Raw genomic sequence first — 22,449 nt, 5'->3', positions numbered from 1 at the left:
GTATTTTGAGCTACTACATCCATAAGTATAGGTCAAGGTCATCAAATTGTAGCAATTTACACTTGTTTCCTTTATCAAATTTTTTTATCTTCCTCTATTCTAGTTCTGATCATCAAGTCATCCAAGTTAGGTCAAATGGGTACTATCTGCATGTTTGGGCATTCTTGTGTGTCTCCCCACACTTCAAATCAGCTGGACACTTCACTCTCAACTCTAGCCCTCTGTGGCTATGTCCTTGTCCACTGGCTTTGGAGTCCTTAGGTCTCACCACACTTCAGACCAACCAGCCTTTTATTTTCTCTCTCTCATCTCCAAGTAAACAGGAGTCTATGGAACATGATCGAACTCAGCCCATGTCTTCATTGCCGACTTTCTCCATCTTCCATTCACTAGTAGACCAACATGGTCACCAGCAAACTTACATGCCTGCTTGTGTGTTCCCTTTGAGTTTCAGTCTTGGAGGAGGATTTGTCCTGCAGGGACTTGATTACTTGCATTTATGGCTCCCTAGCAAACAGCTTGCTTGCTCTTTTACTAGCCAATCAGACTGCTGTTTTTGTTTTCAATTTTTCCTGCTGATCTTTCTTTCAAGAAGTATCTTCTGTTTCTCTGGCTGCTCTAGGCTGGTCTGCATGTCCTTTCAAGTGGGAATGGGGGCTCAGGATTACACCTAAGGTCCTATACACTACAAAGGCTCCACAAAAAGCCTAATGCACTGGGCAAGTTCTAGAACCCCTTTTAGTTATTCTAATCAGTTATGGAGTCCTTGTATGGCATTGTGGGTTAATGCGCTTGACTGCAAAGTCGTTTGAACTGCAAGGTTGGCAGTTCAAGCCCACCAGCTTTTCTTTGGAAACCCTATAAAGAGTTGCTATGAGTCGTAAACGACTTGATAGCACTTAGCAACAATCAGTTATAGGCTTACAAATTTTCTGTAATCATGTTTCCCGATATTCCTTTCTATTACACTCAAGTGTCTATTTTACAATAATAGGCAAGGGAAACCAACATTCATAAGACAGGGTATGCCTTGATCCCTGTAACACAGAGCCCTGTCGTTTCAAGGTTGAGCATACATCACTATTTACCTCTGTCCAATTTATCCCACGCAAACCTGCCTAAGTGTTCCCCTATCTACCTTGTTCTTCCATCTCCTCCCTTTTGTGTATTACCCTCCTCAACACCAAGACTATGCTGTGTCTAACCCCTAACCTGTTCTCTACTGTCATCTCCCTCCCACCCTTGGTAGCCAACAAATATTTTTTTTTCCTTTCCTTTAGTATGGGTATATTTTCTTAAGCTTCATATTTTTAATGTTTCCATTGTTCTTGGATTTTCATTTTCTTGATAGATTGTGATGTATTAATTTTCTTTGAGGTTACCCAATATTCTATTAACTTTTTCCTCCATTTAAAACAGTCTATTTCACCCTGAAAACTACCTGACGTCCTCATCACCTGGATCTCTGTTCCTATATTTTTACCTTCTTTCACATTGTAATTGTTTTGATCATAGACTGACATCCCAGATCCTCTGAATTCGTTCGTGTAGTTAGGTTCTGTTCTGGACTCTTTCATCTGTCGATTGAGTTCTGGTGATGTTTCCACGTATGTCAATCTCTGGTTGTTTTCTGTTCTTCTTGGTTCTCAGTCCAAAGAACTCCCTTTAGGATGTCTTTAAGCTCTGTGTTGGCTTTGACAAAATTCCTTAGCTTCTGTTTATCCTGGAGTGTTTTTATTACAGCATTGTATTTGATTGACAGCTTTGCAGAGTAGACAATTCTTGGTTGGCAGTTTTTTCTTTCAAGGTTTTGTATATGTCTCTCCATTGCCTTTTTTGCCTTCATAGTTTCTGCTGAATTTTAATCTTATTTGTTTGCCTTTGTACATTACATTTCTCTTTTTCCTAGCTGCTTTCAGGATTCTCTTCTTATCTTTGATTTTGGAGAGCTTATAATATGTCTTGGTGATTTTCTTTTGGGGGTCTATCCTTCCTGGGGTTTGTTGAGCTTTTTGAATGTTTATCTTTTCGTTTATCAGGATGTTAGGGTAATTTTCTTCCAGAAGCTCTTCAGCTATCTCTTCTGTGGTCTTGTGTGATTCTTCCTGTTCCAGAATTCCAATAATTCTTAAGTTATTCCTCTTCATGTTGTCCCACTTGAATCTTAGACTTTCTTCAGATTTTTTTATCCTTTTTTCTGCTTGCTCTTGTATCTTAGCTTTAAGAGATTTGTTTTCTAACTTTCATCTTTTGAAATCTACTCCTGTGTACTTTCAGTGTGTAGTCCATTTCTGATGTTTTATTATTAATATTTTAGATCTCTTTCTACATGTTTTGAGTAGTTTCCAATGTTATTTTTGTTTTATTTGGTTGTTCCTGTAGTGCATTTCTGATTTCATCCGTATATTTCTCAACCTCTTTATGGATTATTTGGATGCACCTCAATAGCATTCTCCTGAATTCCTTCTCAGACAGTTCCAAAACCTACCTTCCATCCAATGGGAAGTCTAGGTCTACCTGGAACTCATTTGTTTCAGTTACTCTATCTTGTTTCTGGATATGGACTGTCTTTTGGGCATCTTTAATAATTAGATTATTGAAGAGCATTGGCTTTTGATTATATGCTACCTCTTGAAACAGTTGAACATTAACCAGTTTCTTTTGGTACAGTGACTCTGTGTATTCCTTCCATGGCACTATAAGTTGGAACTGGTTCAAAAGCACCTAATAACAACAGTCTGGCCTTAGCATAGTGAAGGCTGAGGTTCAAGTGGTCTGTTAGTTTTTCAACTGATTATTTTCATGCCTGTTTGATTTTATTTACTTTCATTTGCTTTGGATGAGAAGAGACACCTTAGATGGCCATTCATAACCTTTTAAGGCCCTGTTGTTGCTACTCACCAAAGCAGTATGTAGAATATCGTCTTTGTGTACTATGTTATGCCAGTTTACCTTGATGTTCCCTCATATCATTGTCCTGAAGCCAGGATCTGTAACTTATTCCTTCAAGGTGTTTGGTTATGTCTAAGGAGTTTTTATAACTTTGCCCCCTGTATACTCTACAATATTCATAGGTATACTTACAGTGTAGGTAAGTATATATGTAGAAACAGCCCCTGTCAAACTACGTATATATACATACACATACATATACATATTAAGTGCCGTCAAGTCAGTTCTAATTCATAGCAACCCTGTATAGAATTTCCAAGGAGTGGCTGGTGGATTTGAGCCACCAACCTTGAAGTTCAAACCAACATTGCAGTCAAGTGCTTGTCCTACAATGCCACATCAGGATTTCATATATATGTTTGTGAGTTCCGTTCTCCTTCTTCACATCTATTCAGCTTGTGTGTCAATCTGCGTGTTTATTTATAGATTATTGCTATTACTGTTATTTCAGGATTGTATATATAATAGTATTTCTCTGTTGCTTTTAACTCTTGTACTCCCACAAGCATCTTTCTTTGCCTTGATCATTTTTTTTTGCTAACCTCATTTAATGTACATTGCTTTCACCTTCACCAAAGTTAATATCTGTCTACCTTGAACTTGTAGTCCTTGTGTGGCACTATAGGATAAGCACTGGACTGCTGACAACAAGGTCAGCAGCTCAGATCTATCAGATACTCCTCAGAAACCCTAAACAGGGTGTCTATGAGTTAGAACTGATTCAATGGCAGTTAACAACAACCCTTTAATTTTTTACCCTCTCTTTCTGTTCCACCTTATAACCATCAAAGGCTATTTCTTTTCATTTTTCTTTCTTGATGTTTTTATAATGTTGTTAAGGGCTGTCAAGTCAGTTGCAAATCATAGCAACCTTGTATAGGGTTTCCTAGGAACGGCTGGCGAATTTGAATCGCCAACCTTGTGGTTAAAACCAACCTTGCAGTCCAGTGTTTATCCTACAGTGATACACTGGACTCAATTTATAAATAATTTTGTTGTTATCGGTTGCCGTTGAGTCATCATGTCAATTCATACTGACTCTATTATGAACAACAGAACAAAACACTTAAGCCCATTGCCTCTGCTACTGTGTTATCTCATAGTTGTCTTCCAAATTTTTTTGCATAGATAAGTAAGTGCCTCCAGTGCCGCATCAGTTTGTTGGAAGATTTCCATTTATATTCCATCTAATCCCGGTGCCTTGTTCTTTGCCGTGCCTTCAGTACACCTTTGACTTCTTCCTTCTGCTTCATTGGCTCTTGATCACATGCTACCTCTTGAACTGGATGAACATTGACCATTTCTTTTTGGTACAATTACTTTGTGTTTTCCTTTCATCCTCTTTTGATGCTTTCAGTATTTTGCCCATAGGATCCTTCAATATTGCAAGTCAAGGCTTGATTTTATTTATTTATTTATTTTTCTTCAGTTCCCTCAATGTATGGAGCATATTCTTCCCTTTTGGTTTCATAACTCCAGGTCTTTGCACATATCATTATATTACTTGACTTTGTCTTTTCAAACTGACCTTTCAGATTTTCTATTCAGCTCCTTTACCTCCTCATTTCTTCCATTTGCATTAGCATCTCTGCATTGCAGAGCAAGTTTCAGAGTCTCATTTGACATCCATTTTAGTTTTTTCCTTCTTTCTTTTTTTCTTAATGACCTTTTGCTTTCTTCCTTTAGGATGTTCTTGATGTCATCCCACATCTCTCCTGGTCTTTGGTCTTTAGTGCCAAATGCATCAAATCTATTCTTCAGGTGACCTCTAAATTCATATGGAATATGTTCAAGGTCATATTTTGGCTCTAGTGGACTTGTTTTAATTTTCTTCAGCTTCAGCCTGAACTTGCATATGAGCAGCTAATGCTCTGTTCCACAGTCTTTCCCCGGCCTTGTTTTAGCTGATAATATGGGACTTTTCTACCATCTTTTTCCACAGATGTAGTCTATTTGATTTCTGTGCATTCCACCTGGTGAAGTTCCTGTATATAGTCATCTTTTGTGTTGTTTAAAAAAGGTATTTGCAACGAAGAAGCTCATTGGTCTTGCAAAGTTCTGTCATATCTCCAGGATTGTTTCTATCACCAAGGCCTTATTTTCCATTTACTGATCCTTCCTCTTCATTTCAACCTTTGCATTCCAATCGCCAGTAATTAGCAATACATCTTGATTGCATTTTTGATCAATTTCAGATTAAAGAATTTGGTACAGTTCTTCAGTTTAATCATCACTGGTTTCACTGAGTTGGTGCATAAACTTAAATAATAGTGATATTAACTGGCCTTCCTTGGAGGCGGATGGATATTATCCCATCACAGACAGCGTTGTATTCATGACTGATCTTGACAAGTTTTTTGTGGTGATGAATGCAATGCCATTCCTCTTCAATCTGTCATTCTCAGCATATTAAACCACGTGATTGTCAGATTCAAAATGGCCAATACCAGTCCACTTCAGCTCACTAATACATGGATATCAATGCTCATGCATTCCATTTCATTTTTGAGTATTCCCAATTTTCCTGGATTCATACTTCATACATTCTATATTCCAATTATTAATGAGTGTTTTCTGCTGTTTCTCTTCATTTTGAGTTGTGCCCCATCAGCAAATGAAGGTTCCTAAATCTTTACTTCATTTGCGTCATCATGGTCAACTTTACTTTGAGGAGGCAGCTCTTCCCCAGTCGTATTTTAAGTGCCTTCTAACCTGAGATCACTCAAACAGAGTGCCTTCTAACATCTTCTGACACTATATTTGACAATATTATGGTGCTCTTCATCATGTTTCAATATTTAATAATCTGGTGCTGACAGTATTCCACTGCTACTCAAAAGGTTTTCAGTGACTAAATATTCGGAAGTAGTCCATCTCTCCTTTTTCCTAGTCTGTCTTTGTCTGGAAGCTCATCTGAACCTGTCCACCATATGTGACCCTTCTGGTATTTAAAATACCGGTGGCATAGCTTCCAGAATCGCAGCAACATGCAAGCCACCACAGTATGACAAACTAAAAGTGGGGTTTTTTTTGTAATAATGATCTCATATTTGCTTTTTAAGTTTTAAACTTCATTATTCATTATTACTGCTTTTCTCCGGATACCTAATTGTCTTTTAAAGAGGTTAAAAATAAGATAAAAACATTTTTATGTTTATCTCTATATTTATCATTTTCAGTGCTCTTCATTTTATATATTTATTTTGGGGGACTAGATGTCTATTTAGTGTTTTCTTTTGATCTAAACTACTTTGTTTAACCTTTGTGTTTAATATTCTTCAGACACTGTAGGTAGTCAGTAACTGATTAATAAATATTTATTGAGTAAATTTGATTTGTGTTTGTTTTTGCAAGATCATTTGCATATCATAGGTTGTTCATGAATCTTCCTCCAATCCTGATACCACATTTTTCTTCATATAATTCAGATTCTCAGATTGTATGGTCAGCATACAAGATTGAAAAATTATGGTGCATTCGTTTGCTATTGATTTCTGAACTGAAATATTGATCCTAGACCAAATGTAAATTTCAATATAAAGCAAAACTAATACTATTTACAGGATTAAAGACTAGATAATTAATTTTATTTATTTTGTTTCAGTTCCAAAAATTGAGACATGATTTGGAAATGGTATTGTCTGCTATTCAGTCAAAGAATGAAAAGTTAAAGGAAGACTTGGAAAGGTATATTTATGTTATAAAAACCGTTTGCTGTCAAATCGATTTGACTCGTAATGAACCTATGGGACCAAATAGAACTGACGTATAAGGTTTCCAAGGCTGTGATTGTTTTGCTTTGTTTCTTACTTTTTATTGTGAATTGAGTGAAGGCTTCTAAAGCAGATGATCAGATTTTTGTTTTGTGTTTTAATGTTTTATTGTGAATTATTTGATAGTGTACATGGGAGAACATTAGCTTTGCATTCATCCTATCATATATTGTTTCATTGCCATGGTTACAATCCCCTCCATGCATCATCAACCAACCAAAGGGTATACCCTGCAAGTCTGCCTCCTGGTCATCAGCACACAGCCCCACTCCCTCTCTGGGTCTAAAGTGCCCAGCCACTTCATCTTTCCACGTCATCGTCTCTGCCTCTGTCTCTGGTGTCACTGCTTCTCTGGGTAGGGTCCCACTCTCCGCTCTTCTCCCTTGATGGTCCCAGGGACCTCTGCTCCTAGACTGTAAAGTGAATCACTCCCCTCCTTTTGCTACAAAACGTCTACCTTTACATTTCCAATCGTCACAGTCAGTCCTGATAACAGTTATTCACTAATGTACAGATGATCAGTTTTACAGTCAACAAATAATATACTTTATTTCACTTCAAGAATTGCAATTCCCTTGATGTAACATTACTTTCCGTGTTTTTCTTGTTTCCATTCCTCCTTCTTTTCCCAACCATTTTGAACTTTGTCCTTGAATAAATGTTGCCCTTTTGATCTTGAATGGTTAACCATTCTGTGTATGGTATGTGTACCTCACTAGTGTTGTTGTGTCCTAGTGTGTACCTATCTATTGCATGACTGAAAATTTCACTATAGTGAATTAAGTTCCAGACCTGGAGAGTGACCAAAGGCCATAGTTTTGAGGTTCCATTTGTCTCTATTTGACCAGTAAGTCTGGCATTGTTTGTGGGTTTGAATTTTGTTCCATATTTTCTCCCACTTAGTTCAGGACCTTCTAATGTGATGCTTTTCAGAGCAGTTGGTAGTGGTGCCCGGCACCATCTAGTTCTCTGGTTTCAGGTCATGGAGACTGATGTTCCTGTGGTCTCTTAGTCCATTGGACTAATTCCATGCATCTTCAGTTTTCATCACTCTTCTTTCTTCTGGTCAAAGACAGACTACTCATGAGCTTTTAAGATCCCCTTGGCTACTCACCATAGTAGAATGTAGAACATTGTTTTTGTGGATTGTGTTATGCTAATTGACCATGGTGCCCCCTGAGGCTATGATTCTGAGCACCCCCCAGCCCAACGACTCATTCCCTCAAGGTGTTTGGTAATGTGTAAGAAGTTTTCATAACTTTGTCCCTTGGATGTTCCACCATATCCATTGATATGTTTACACCAATGGTAGATACCCAAGTGCAAATATTCTCTGTCATATACTTTGTTAGTATACTCCCACTTTTCTTCCTACACCCATTCAGCCTGAGTATCTATCCATGCATCTAACTGTAGAACAACATAACAGGACTGTATATATATTAGTATTTACCTCTGTGACCTTTTACTCTTACATGTTTCTCCCCATGTTTTCTCCTGCTGCCATAATTTTTTCCCCAACTTCCCTCATGTTGTATATTGCCTTCCCCTGTGACCAGGAGACCTGGTGTGGTTAAGGATAAGCACTGGACTTCTAACCTCAAGATCGGTCATTCAAACCCACCAGCTGCTCCTTGGAACCCTCTACAGGGTCACTGTGAGTTGGAACCCACTGAGTGGCAACTAACAACAACACGGTTAGGACTATTACAGAAGCAGCTGGTGAATTCGAACCATCAGTCTTTGGGTAGCAGCTAATTGCTTTAACCCTGGCACCACCAGTTATTTTTCATTAATATTGTTGTTGTTGTTGTTGTTGTTAGGTGCCATCGAGTCGGTACCAACCCATAGCAACCTTATGCACAGTAGAATGAAACACTGCCCAATCCTTGGCCAACCTTACTACTGTTTCCACACTTGAGCCCATCAATGCTGCCACTTTGACAATCCATCTCGTTGGGGATTTTCCTCTTTTTCTCTGACATTCCACCTTATCAAACATGACATCCTTTTCCAGTGACTGGTCCCTCCTGACAATATGTACAAAGTATGAGAGATGAAGTTTGGCCATCTTAGCTTCCAAGGAGCACTCTGGCAGCACTTCTTCCAAAACAGATTTATTGGTTCTTTTGGCAGCCTATGGCATTTTCAGTATTCTCCTCCAACACTGTAACTTTCTGAGAGCCTGCCCCGGCATATTTATTCCAGGGTTTTTTCCGAAGACGTGTGCAGACGTCGGCGATTAAGGGATTACACGGAGTCATGGGTCATGATAAATTCAAAATCTTCTTATTACATGCTTTATTATTATTATTTCTATGGCTACTCTAATACTTTACTTCTCTCATTCTTTACTGTCCTGCTCATTCTTTACTCCCCTGCTCTCCTGCTCATCTCTTCTGCTTCCTTTCTCCCCTCCCCTGCTCCTGTTTTCCTTCTCTCCTCTCCTGCTCCCCTCCTGCTCATCTCTTCTGTTTCTTTTCTCCCTTCCGCTCCTTCCATTTCTTTACTGTCTCCTTCTCTACATTACTCTTTTTCTTTCTACACTACTACTCCTAATTATCTACATTACTACTTTCACTACTCCACTCCCCTGCTTCTTCTTTACATTACTCCCTCTATCCTCCCTCCATTCATGTCTTGTCTCCTCTCCACCTCATATTCCTTCTTCTCTCCCTATTTCTTTCTGCTTCTACTTACTTCTCTCACTCTTGCTTCTACATCTCTTACCTCTCTCCTTTTTTCTACTCCTTTCTTCTACTTACTCTTACCTCTACTTCTTGCCTCTATTCTTACTTACCTCTACTTCTACTTACTTCTACTTCTTTCTTCTACTTCCTTTCTTCTACTACTTTGTTCTATCTTACAACCCCCTTGTATACCATTACAGAAAACATTGCATTCATAGTAATCAATGACATCATGGTACAATCTATCTTGGGGCACATTCCTCATAGTTTACAATTCTTAAATTTACAACAGGGATGAGAAGTTACAGCAAAGACATTATCTCAAGGCATAGGAGACATGCGCCTTGAAACCTTTTAGTTAAACATTTGTTCCTACATAAATCTGTTCTTTTCTCTGAGAAGCAAGTTAACCTTTACATGTTTCTTCACCTATGTTAGTCAAACCTTAAGCCATCAAGCCTAATTGTCAGGTGCAATTTACACTTCTTTAACTTCCTCCTACAGAAACATCCCTTCTTAGGAAAGCTGAGGCTTATCAAAACAATTCCCCTATTTTACTGATCAGACTTCTTATTTATATAACTGTAGATTCTCACAACCCTTATCTATAGTCTAATTATTTTTTTGAAATTCTTGTACCCACAGGACTTATTTATGGTCTGTTCACATTTAGGATTCTTTATTACCTTAAACTAAGGCTATAAGGAAGAATGTTTACAATCACTAAACCTAAGCTGGCAGTAATTCATATTGACAAATCCTGTCTCCTAGCAGTCTTAAGAACATTGTTAATATAAGTATTAAAACTACCTATGATTCCAAGTAGAATAAAATGTAGCTAATGTGTGGCTTCTAACTTTTAATGAAAATATACTAAAGTGTAGGAGAGTCAAAAATCTAAAGTAAAAGGGATACTAATAAAATCATGAATAAATCAGAGAATGATTTAACAAGAGAAAAATTTAACTAGGGGTCTGTGCATAAAAAATAATAAAACAACTTTTTATGGCTCTGCCATCCAAAGAGAAAGAAAAAGAAAAGAAAATAGTTCATTGTTGCTTTGCAAAAACAATGAATTCTTCATGCGCAGTTCCCCCATGTCGCATTTCTTTATTTCCATTCCTCAATTAATATGTCTCAATTTCTTCATTTTAATTCCTTAATTAATTATGGCTGTTGCCAGTAACTCAAAAGCATCAATTCTTCTGTGGTCTTCCTTATTCACTGTCCAGCTTTCACATGCATATGAGGTTATTGAAAATACTTAGTCCTCAAGCTGACATCTTTGCTCTTCAATACTTTAAAAAGGTCTTGTGCAGCAGATTTACCTAATGCAATACGTCGTTTGATTTCTTGACTGCTGCTTCCCTGAGTGTTGATAGTTGATCCAAGAAAAATGAAGTCCTTGACAACTTCAATATTTTCCCTGTTGATAATAATGTTGTTTATTGATCCAGTGTTGAGGACTTTTGTTTTCTTGACATTGAGATGTAATCCATACCTAAGACTGTGCTCTTTGATCTTCATCAGTAAATGTTTTAAGTCCTCTTCACTTTCAACAAGCAAGGTTGTATCATCTGCATATCACAGGTTGTTACTGAGACTTCTTCCAATTCTGATGCCACATTTTTCTTTATAGAACCCATCTTCTCAGATGATTTGCTCAGCATCCAGGTTGAATAAGTATGGTGAAAGAATACAACCTTATCGCACACCTTTTTAAATTTTTTTTATTCAGTGTTCCCATGTTGTGTTTGAACATTAATGTTCAATTGCAGTTAATATTTATTTGTCTTCTGTTTGTTTTTTCTTCAATGTTTAAAGGGAGCAACAATGGTTGGATGAACAAGAACAGATACTGGGATCTCTTAATACATTACACAATGAACTGAAAAATCAGATTGTACCATTTTCTGAGTCAAGGTATTAATTTTGTGCTCTTTGTTTTTAAAACAGGAGAAAGGATTTTTTTAGTTTTACATTATAGGAAATCATGGTTAGAAAGAAGATAATTTTTACCAGAAATCATGAGTCTTGTCCTAATATTTGCCAGTTAATAGTTAGTCTTTTTCAATTATATAACTTGATTGTACTGTAAGTTTTCCTGTTAGAGAGAAGTACTTGTATGATGCTGTAGGATAAGCACTGGACTGCTAACTGACAGGTTGGCAGCTCAACCCCACCAGCCACTCCTTAGAAACTCTATACAGGGTCATTCTGCGTCAAAACCCACTCAAAGGCACATAAGAACAACTTGTGTTAGATAGTGCTATTTCACAGAGCAAGTTATTTGGTTTAAGTGGCGAAGTTTCAACAAAGTTTTTGATCAACTTTTTGAATAGCCATTTACTTGTGCATATATATTTTATCAGCTAAATACTTCTCTTATTTTTTAATTTACTAGAGTCTTGAATGAGTTGAAAACTAAAATGCAAAGTATAAAAGAATATAAGGAGAAGCTTTTGTTGACCTTGGGTGAATTTCTAGTAGACCATTTTCCTCTGCCTGATGAAAAAGTTAAAAAGAAAAAGGTAAGTTTTAGAGCATATATTAATGTAGAAGATGCATGTTTGAATTTCTTTCAGTTAGTTTCAAAAGGAAACGTTCTGATGTATTTTTGTATATTTACTATGCACATCTAAGGTATACCCATATAGATAGATACATAGACAGAACTATTCCTGCATCACATTATAATGTTTACTGAAAAATTAAAATCTATTATATGATAAAATGGGATTAAATTTATTTTTGTATTGTATTCGTAAATGGAAAAATATGTAGCTTTTAAAGATGTTCTCAACACTCGTTATTGATAAAATACTCATAATTTATTGTCAAATGAGTTAAAAACAGATGATAAAATTTTATCAGTCTAATTTTTACAAAAAAAACATAACAGTATATTTTGGGGTGAGATTAAAGGCAAGATATATTTTCTTTTTGTTTTTCACTATTTTCCTTGATAAATTTATGTAACTTTTAAATAAGAATATTATTTAAAATAACTTAATTAATTGTAAATTAACCATTCTTTTATTGGAATCTCACGTTTACTGAGTTGTGGCATAAAGTATAGACATTGTATGCCAAAATTGCCTAGGGTAGTTATTTTCAGTCCTTTTGAAGAAATCTTGATATGTATGACCTAGTTAAAAATCTTGTGGAACTCCAAATTCTATAAAGCATACGTTTTAAATACCTGTCTGTTCTTAAGTGCTCTTTCCTTTATCATGCCTGATACTGATAATTGTTCTTTCTTGAAATTATCAATTTTACTAACCCTTTCAAGAACCAAGTTTAGCTTTGTTTATTTTCTCTATTACTTATATTTCCTATTTAATTATTTCTTTGAGTTTAATTGATTTTTTTGTAACTTGTTGAAACAGATGCTAGACTGCTCATTTTAAACTTTTAGTATTCTCTAAAATATGCTTTCAAAAGGAGCCCTGATATTGTAGAATAAGCATTGTACAGCTAGCTGCAAGTGTGACAGTTCAAATCTGCTGCTGCTTCATGGCAGAAAGATAGGGCTGTCTGCTCCCATAGAAAGATTGGCAGTCTCCAAAAGGGCCATTTTGAGTTAGAACTGACTCAATGGCAGTGAGGTTATTTCGTTGATGTATATTAATATGTATAAATTAAATGACTAAATTTCCCTCTAATTTCACTGTATTATCTACTGTCAAACAAATTTTGATGTGTTTTCATCATCTTTAAGGTAAAAAACATTTTCTAATTTGTTTTGTGATTTCTTCTTTGACTCATGGTTATTTAAAGTGCATTGCTTCATTGTTGTAAAGTGCTTGATTAATTTACATTAATTTGGGTAAAGAAGTAGAAGACATTGTTATTTAAATTTGCAAATAATATAAAGTTAAAAGTACTAGATCGCCTCTCATACTTCAGACATATTGTCAGGAGAGACCAGTTGCTGGAGGAGGATATCGTGTTTGGTAAGGTGGTGGGTCAGAGAAAAAGAGGAAGACCCCCAGTGAGGTGGATTGGCTAAGCGGAAGCATCGATGGACTCAACTGTGGCAATAGTAGTGAGGTTGGCCTAGGAAAGGGCAGTGTTTTGTTCTGCTGTGCATAAGATCGCTATGAGTCGGTACCAACTTGATGGCACCTAACAACAACAACAAAAGTACTAGATAGTAAATATATTAGATGACAGATTCAGGACTATCATTTTAGCTTTCCCCGAACTGAACCAAATAAAATAGGATAATGTTTTGTAGACATATATAAAATATCTCTCTTGGGTGTAAAATGTTAACAGAAGTAGGGAGACATATCTTAGATGTTGTTGTTATTAAATGCCATTGAGTCGGCACTTAAAAACACTGTACAGGGTTTCTGAGGCTTTAAATCTTTGCAGGAGAAGAAAGTTCATCTTTCTCCCTCAGAGAAACTGGTAGGCTCAAACCACCCACCTTATGGTTTGAAGTTCTGTGTTTATCGTATGGAGCCACCACACTCATATCTTAGTTGTTGTTGTTGTTAAGTGCCGTTGAGCCAGTTCTGACCGATAGCAACCCTGAACAGGGTTTCCGAGGCTGTAATTCTTTACAGGAGCAGAAAGCCTCATCTTACTCCCACAGAGCAGCTGGTAGTTTCAAACTGTTGACCTTGTGGTTCACAGCCCGATTCGTAACCACTTAGAGAGCTGTATAAAAAGACTTTCTCATCTTAAATAATAGTCTCCTCACATAGGACTCGCGATCATTGTGGAGATTAGATTTTTAAAAAGAAAAGAAAGACAACAACCATGATATCAAGGGACCTGCAAATCTATGGCACATGAAAATTGAAGGAACCAATGATAATTAATATGGAGAAGAGAAGAGTTGGGACTCTGAATGTTGTTGTTGTTAGAATACATTTATTCTTTATTATCCCAAGGAAAAGAATCAGTGAATGGAGTTAACATGAGAAACTGTCATGAGCTGTAGAAAGAAGTACAAGGTTCCCTAGGAAGCAAGTTCCTTCTCCTGTTACTACATAAATATTCTCAGATGTTATTTGTTTGCATAATTTTTGCTGGGAGTTTCAAACACTGCATTTTCTCTTATATGCTGATGTGGTGCTTGGGATAAAGCACTGGACCAGAAGGTTGGTTTGAACCATAAGGTCGGCAGTTCAAATGTACCAGCTACTCCTTGGAAACCCTATGAGTGGGAACCCACTCCATAGCACTTAACAACAACAGCAGCAATGTATAGAATATAACTTATCTATTATGTTTATGGAGTCCTGGTGTGGCACTGTGGGTTAATGTGCCAGTCTACAGAGCTGTTTGAACTGCAAGGTCAGTGGTTCAAGCTCACAAGCTGCTCCTTGGAAACCCTATAGAGGGTCACTGTGGGTCGGAACCGACTCGATGGCACTTAACAACAGCAATTATGGTTATCGTTTTAATTGTATCTTCTAATAATTGTAAATTTATTGTCATAGAGGTAGTTTCAATTTCTTTTTTTTTTTTTTTACTGTTAAATAGATTGTTTACTTTCCAAATTATTTTTTAACCATCTAAGTGTTCTATTTTAGTATACTTTTATCTTAGTTGCATAATGCCATCATGTGATAGTTGAAGGTTTTGTGTCAACTTGACTGGGCCAGGATTCTCAGCGTTTTAGCAGTTGATATAGTTTGATATGATAAAACCAATAAGAGGATAAGAGCATGATGTTGTTGTTAACTGCCATGGTGAATGGTAGGTTTGAACCGCTAACCTTGTGGTTCAAACCAATTTTACAGTCTAGTGCTTATCCTACAGTGCCACAGTGCCACACCAGGACTCCAAAGTGTGATGTTAAGTGCTATATATATAGTCAGTTCCTACTCACAGCGACCCTGTATAGGGTTTCAGAGGAGTGGCTGGTGAGCTTGAACCACCGACCTTGTGGTTCAAATGACTTTGCAGTCCAACGAATTAGCCCACAGCGCCACACCAGGACTCCAAGAGTGTGGCATACAATACCTTTTATCTTACAAGAGATAAAAAGAGAGAGACTTGAGTATAGAATGGTGGGTGTCTACTTCCACCAAGATAGAAGAGCCAGGAGTGGAGTGTGTCCTTTGTATCTGGGGGTCCCTGCACTGTGAAACTGCTAGAAGACTGATGTCAAGATGTACGGAGAATCCTGGGCCTACAAATCCTGAAAGGAGACAAGGAGCTTTGCCCAGAGATGACAAAGAGGAAGCCTTCCCCAAGAGCCAACACTCTGAATTTGTACTTCTAGTCTCCTAAACTGTGAAAGAAGAAATTTCTAGTTGTTAAAGTCATCCACTTGTGGCATTTCTGTTTGTTATGGCATTATTAGATAACTAAGCAAACACCATGGAGTCCTGGTGTGGCGTTATGGGGTAATACGCCAGACTGCAAAGCCGTTTGAACTGCAAGGTCCATGATTCAAGCTCACCAGCTGCTCCTCGGAAACCCTATACAGGGTCGCTATGGGTCGGGATTGACTCGATGGCACTTAACAACAACAACAAAACAAGATAACACCATAGTGAAGCATACCACAAGTAGGTTGCTTTAACGAACAGAAATTAATTTTGTCTTCATGCTGGAATCATAAAGTCCAAATCAAGGTCTTGACTGTCGATTCCATCATGGGCCTCTCCTAGTTTCTGGTTAAGTACCATTAATAATTGGCATTCAATCTTTCCTAGTCTGTATTTTTAGTGTATTCTGCTCTTTTTATAACTCAGAAGAGATTAGGTTTAGAACCCATCCTACTGTGGTATGGCTTCATTATCATAGCAAAAGGAAACCTCTACTTTCAAACGGAATCATATTTATAGGTGCTCACTACCATCAAGTCATATTTATAGGTGCCCTATCCATACGATAACTGGACTAAGATCCACAAGGTCAGTGGTTCAAGCCTGCCAGCCACTCCATAGGAGAAAGATAAGGCTTTCTCCTTATGCAAAAATTTGTTGTTGTTGTTGTTGTTAGGTGCGTCAAGTCAGTACTGACTTATAACAACCTTATGCACAACAGAAAGAAATACTTCCTGGTCCTGCACCAACTTCACAATCAGTGCTATGCTTGAGCTCAATGTTTGCTGTCAATCCATCTGGTTGCGGGTCTTCCTCTTTTTTGCTGACCCTCCTCTTAGCCAAGCATGATGTCCTTTTCCAGGAACTGGTCCCTCCTAATAATATATCCGAAGTATGATAGATGAAGTCTGGCCATCCTGGCTTGTAAGGAGCATTCTGGCTGTACTTCTTCCGACACAGATGTTTTTGTTTTTCTAGCAATCCATGGTATTTTTAATATTCTCTTCCAATACCATAACTCAAATGTATCAGCTCTTCTAAGGTCTTCCTTATTCATTTAACACCTTGGAAACCCTATACAGGGTTGCCATGAGTCAGAACCGACTCGACTTACTTAATATTAACCACAACAACTGCCATCAAGTCAATTCCGACTCATATCAACCCAGTAGGACAGAGTGCAACTGCCTCTGTGGATTTTCAAAGCTGAAAATCATTACGCGTCAGACAGTCTCATCTTTCTCCCTCAGAATGGCTGGTGAGTTCAGTCAGCCTTTTAGTTCACATTTCCGTAGCCCATTATACCACCAAGGCTCCTTATTTATAGGTATAGTGGTTAGGATTTCAACACTCCTTTTAGGGGAACACAGTTCAGTCCCTAACCATCTTGTGGTTTTGCAATTAAATATAATTTTTGAAATATTTGAAGAAATGTAGTCTACAATGTCTGTAAGACTTTTAGCCACAATTAACAAGAACTTCACCTCTTAAAAATTTTTAATCAAATAGAGTCTAATACTCTACCCTTGGTAGATTTGAAATATTAATTATTTGTGTTGACATTTCTTACAAAGGAAAACATTCAAGACCAGCCTGCACAGCTGATATCACTACGTGACATGCTAGAGGTAAGTGTTTTGTGTAGTTTTCCCCATCTGTCTTTAAGATTTCTCTTAGTGACTTGTGAACAATTAGAAGTGTTATCAGTTGCTTTGAAGTTGACCAACTCATAGAGACTTCATGTTTGTCAGAGTAGAACTGTTCACCATAGAGTTTTGTTGTTTTGTTTTTAAATTTTTAATTGTGAACTGAGTGAAGGTTAACAGGACCATCAGCTTTACTTTCAACCAATTATACATTTTGTTTCCACCCTGTAGCTTCCCTTTTACCTCTTATTTTTCACAAATCAACAAAGCAAAAATATTTGATGTACACATACAAAACAAAAAAATATATATTCACTTAAATGTCGAAAGGGCACATTTTGCAGACCAGCCTCCTGCCTGCAGGCACACAACACAGCCTTTGTCAGTCAGTGAGCCTAGAGTTTGCAGCTGCTCTATCTCTCCACGTCTTTGTCTCTGCCAGCATCTCTACTATCACCACTTTTTTAGATAGGATCTCACGCTCCACTCATACTTATCCTTCTTGATGGTCCTGGTATCCTCTTTCCCAAAGTAAAAGATTAACTACTGCCCCCTTTTAGTTATACATCTTCTACAAGTACAGTTGTGATGATTGCAATTAATCCTGTTACCAATTACTCACAATTTAATCATAAAATTCTATCACCATTATTCCCCATCACCTTTCACCAGATCCATCTGGAAAAGAGGAAAACTATTTATTGCGGATTCTGTATCACTCCCCTCAGTATGAAACAAAGCACACTCATGAAGCTTGTAAGCTTCTTGCCTTTATAGACCCCCATTTTTGATAACCAATGTCCAAATTGCCTATCCCTCTCAATCCAGTACACTGAGAAAACAAGCTTGATCCTTGATATGAAGAATCCTTCCATTTCAGTTAGAATGTTGAGCAACTGCATCCATAAGCAAAGGTCCAGTTCATCGAATTGTAGAAATTTATACTTGCTTACAGTGTCATGTGGAGTCCTGGTATGGTGCTGTGGGTTTATGTACCAGACCGCAAAGCTGTTTGAACTGCAAGGTCGGCAGTTCAAGCTCACCACCTGCTCCTCAGAAACCCTATACAGGGCCACTATGGGTCAAAACTGACTTGACGGCACTTAACAACAACAGTATCAAGTATTTTTATCTTCATCTTTTTGAGTTCTGGTCAGCTAGTCATCCAAGCTAGGTCAATGGGTAGGTACCACCTGCAAGTTTGGGAGTTCACGACGCCTCCTCTTACTTCAGACCAGTTGGCTGCTTCACTCTTGTCTCAGTGGCTAGGTCAGTGCCTGTGGGCTTGGGAGTTCACACATCTCCATTAACTTCAGACCAGCCAGCCCTTCTCTTTTATCATCTCAAGGTCAATGGATGTCAGTGGAACATGGCCAAACTCAGCCCGTGTCTTCATTGCTCTGTTTCCACCAGGGTGGTCACCAGCGAGAATACTGGATTGCTCCCGGGTTCCCTTTGGTTTCAGTCTTAGAAGGGGGTTTTCCCTGACGAGCTGACTTTCCTTGCCTAGATGCCTACAAAGGAAACAGCTTGCTTGATATTCTAACAACCAAACAATCGGGGGTTTTTTGTGTTTTGTTTTGTTTTGTTTTGTTTTCAGGTCTTTCTTCCCATAAGAATCTTCTGTTCTCCCAACCATTCTGGGTTGGTCTGCATGTCTCGTCAAGTGGGAATGTCCCACTTTAGAAACTTCTGTGTAGGGCTCAGGATTCCACCTAAGGCTCCTTACTCCACAAAGGCTTAACGAGAAGCCTATTTCCCTGGGCAAATTTGAATTCCCCTTTTTGCTACTCAAATCGGTTATAGGGTGAAGATTGGCTTATATGCTTTTTATAATCATAATTCCCAGTATTGACTTCTATCATACTTACTTGTCTATTTACAATAGTAGGCAGGGGAAACCAATATCCACAACGCAGTCAAGCACCTAAAATTTCCCCCCTTTTTTATCCCTTCAGACTATGTCTCAATCTCTGAGTCACAGAACATTGTTGTTCCAAGGTTGTGTATAAATCACTGTTTACCTCTATCCTATCTATCCCTTATCTTCTGTAGTCATTGTTCATCTACCACCCTCCCTCTTGTGTATTGTCCTCCCCAACACCTGACCTAACATGTGTATACTCCATAACCTGTGAATTAATCTCCTCTCCCTGGTAACCATCAAAGAATGTTTCTTTCAGTATGGAAATATTTTCTTAAGCTACTCTGTGTCTTCACTGAGCCATAGTGTCTTCAATGGCTATTTTTGGTTTTGCTTTTGATTGTGAATTGAGCGAAGGTTTATCGAGCAGATCATCAGTTTTACATTCAATATATCATACACTTGAACAGATCACAAACTCCTCTATGTAACACCAGTTATCCCACTTCCTCCCTGTGATTTTTGTTGCCATTCCATCCTCCTTCCCAATCTTTTTCCTTAGGTAAATACTACCTTTTTGATCTTGAATGATTGACTATTTCAAGTGAGCTTATTTTACTAGTGTTGTTATATATTGCCTTCCCTCATCCAAGAATGGTTCTGTTAGTATGAAAACGTTTTCTAGACTTTTTACAACAGTGGTCTCATGTGATGACTGGTTGTTTTTTTAAGGGCTTCTAGTCCTTTCTTCTCAGGCACTTCCTTGTTGACTTAAACCACCATCCTCTTGGTTAGTAACTAAGCTCATTAAAGGTAGTTTGGTGACTCTAGTTAAGTGCTTAACTGCTAATCAAAAGGTCTGTAGTTCAAACTGATCATCTGCTCCACAGGAGAAAGAGATGGCAGTCTGCTTCCATGAAAATGACAGCCTTGGAGCCCCTATGGTGTGGTTCTACTCTGTCCTATAAGGTCATTAGGAATAGTGGTGTTGTTGTTGTTAGGTGCCATCGAGTCAATACTGACCCATAGCGACCTTAGGCACAGCAGAACGAAACACTGCCTGATCCTGGGCCAACTTCACTACTGTTTCCACGCTTGAGTCCATCAATGCTGCCACTTGACCAATCCATCTCGTTTGGGGGTCTTCCTCTTTTTCTCTGACTCTCCACCTTACCAAACATGATAACCTTCTCTAGGGACTGGTCCCTCCTGACAATATGTCCGAAGTATGAGAGACACAGTTTGACCATCTTGGCCTCCAAGGAGCACTCTGGCTGCACTTCTTCCAACACAGATCTGTTGGTTCTTTTGGCAGCCCATGGCATTTTCAGTATTCTCCTCCAACCCTGTAACTGAAAAGCATCAATTCTTCTAGGGTCTTCCTTATTCACTGTCCAGCTTTTGCATGCATATGAGGTGATTGAAAATACCATGGCTTATGTCAGGCACACCTTAGTCCTCAAGCTGACATCTTTGCTCTTCAACACTTTAAAAAGGTCATGTGCAGAAGATTTGCTAATGCAATACGTCGGATGACTAGTAGTTGGCTCAAAAGCAACAAGTTTGATTTTGAGCACATTAGCAATTGTACTACCCAGGGACTTTGCACACAGGCTTGAAAAAGAAAAGATACTGTTTTAGATCTTAAGGTATCCATAAATCTTTTACAAATATCTCAAAATAATTTATCATTAGTATAAAATGAATTTCTGTAAATTCTGTAAAGAATATTGTTACTTTTTCAAAGAACCTAAAATTAAAATCTAATCCTTAATCATATTTCCAATATTTTATAGGTGAACACCATAAAATATATTCATGAAATTATTTAATATTTACATGGTAAAATACAACATACTTAATGGAATGTGTAGTTGGCACTATGTAAGTGAGCTTTAGTATTCTTTCCACAAACTTAAAATTTGTGCATGTCAGATCATTTTTCATATTGTAAGACCTGAATAATTTTTTGCTCTACATTCACTTTCTTTTACAAATAGCCATGTTGTTGTTGTTAAGTGCCGTCGAGTTGATTCCAACCCATAGCGACCCTGTACAGGGTTTCCAAGGCTGTAAATCTTGACGTGAGTTGAAAGTCTCATCTTTCTCCCGCAAAGCGGCTGGTAGTTTCGAACTGCTGACCATAAGGTTCTCAGCCTGATTCGTACCCACTACGCTACCAGAGCTCCTTACAAATAGCCATAACCTTTAAAAAAAATAAAAATCTGAACTTTTGCAAATTATCAAATATATTATATTAAGTACTTCAGAAGAACTTGATATGGCCAATTCCAGGCAAACTGTTCAAACCATAATTAAACAATTAACCTGTTTTGGGTAAAAAACTTCATTAATGTTTTATTATAGCTGTATCAACTTTTTTCCCAAGTAAAATGTATTTCTGTTTATTTTTCCTAGATTCTCATGAATAGATTGTTTGATGTTCCATATGATCCATATGTCAAAATTAGTGATTCCTTTTGGCCGCCTTATATTGAACTCCTGTTGCGTAATGGAATTGCCTTGAGACATCCAGAAGATCCAAACCGAATAAGATTAGAAGCCTTCCACCAGTAAAGGAATGTGATGACATTCTTTTCATGTAATCTTAAAGAAGAAGCTTGTCATTGAAGAATAATAGAAATGCGAAGGACTCTTTGGATAAAGAACATTATGTTCAAGTCAAAGCCCATAGCCATTTTCCTTTTATTCTTAAATGACACCTGCTGCCATCTGTTCATTTTTAAATGTTTTATTTCTCATTCAGTCAGTGCCTTCATGTTTTAAACTGTATGGACAAAAATGAAAATAAAAATTATTGTAGACTAAACTGCTATAAAGCATATAATGTACCTTATTTCATGTGATATTATTTGGAAAATGCTGCCCGTGTATTTTTCTCCATAAATTTATAACAATTTCTTCTATGCATTTTGAATTCCATTTGGTACTTAACTCCTTCACATATAAGAAATGTAATAGAAAAGTCATTTAATTTGCAAATGGTTTTAAAGCTGAAGAAGTAGTATTTGACACAGAAGGCAGAGTTATAGTCATTCATATTGCTTTGTAGATTTGTTAAACATTAGATGGCAACTAATGAATAAAGCTAGTATACAGTGTAATTTAATGTGCATTATATACTAAGCAATATTATATATTTACTACTCTTGATTTTGCTGATTATTAACAAAATTGTGTTTATAACATTTTGTTAATCCTTTGTGAATT

The 22,449-nt window shown here is 37.4% G+C and overlaps 1 protein-coding gene across 1 annotated transcript in view; it reads left to right on the top strand.

Annotated features, from left to right (window-relative positions):
• The window catches only part of CENPK (centromere protein K), a 59,653-nt gene extending 37,858 nt beyond the window's left edge, over positions 1-21,795 (top strand). Inside the window, exons 5-9 of the mRNA XM_006869110.1 lie at positions 6,557-6,639; positions 11,240-11,338; positions 11,820-11,946; positions 17,283-17,336; positions 21,637-21,795. Coding sequence (XP_006869172.1) covers positions 6,557-6,639; positions 11,240-11,338; positions 11,820-11,946; positions 17,283-17,336; positions 21,637-21,795 — 522 coding nt within the window. The remainder of the gene's footprint in view (positions 1-6,556; positions 6,640-11,239; positions 11,339-11,819; positions 11,947-17,282; positions 17,337-21,636) is intronic.
• Positions 21,796-22,449: the final 654 nt, after the last annotated feature.

This window comes from Chrysochloris asiatica, unplaced genomic scaffold (assembly GCF_000296735.1).
Source record: "Chrysochloris asiatica unplaced genomic scaffold, ChrAsi1.0 scaffold00126, whole genome shotgun sequence".
In the NCBI taxonomy this organism is placed as follows: domain Eukaryota; kingdom Metazoa; phylum Chordata; class Mammalia; order Afrosoricida; family Chrysochloridae; genus Chrysochloris; species Chrysochloris asiatica.
This window is presented reverse-complemented; position numbering and strand designations above follow the sequence as displayed.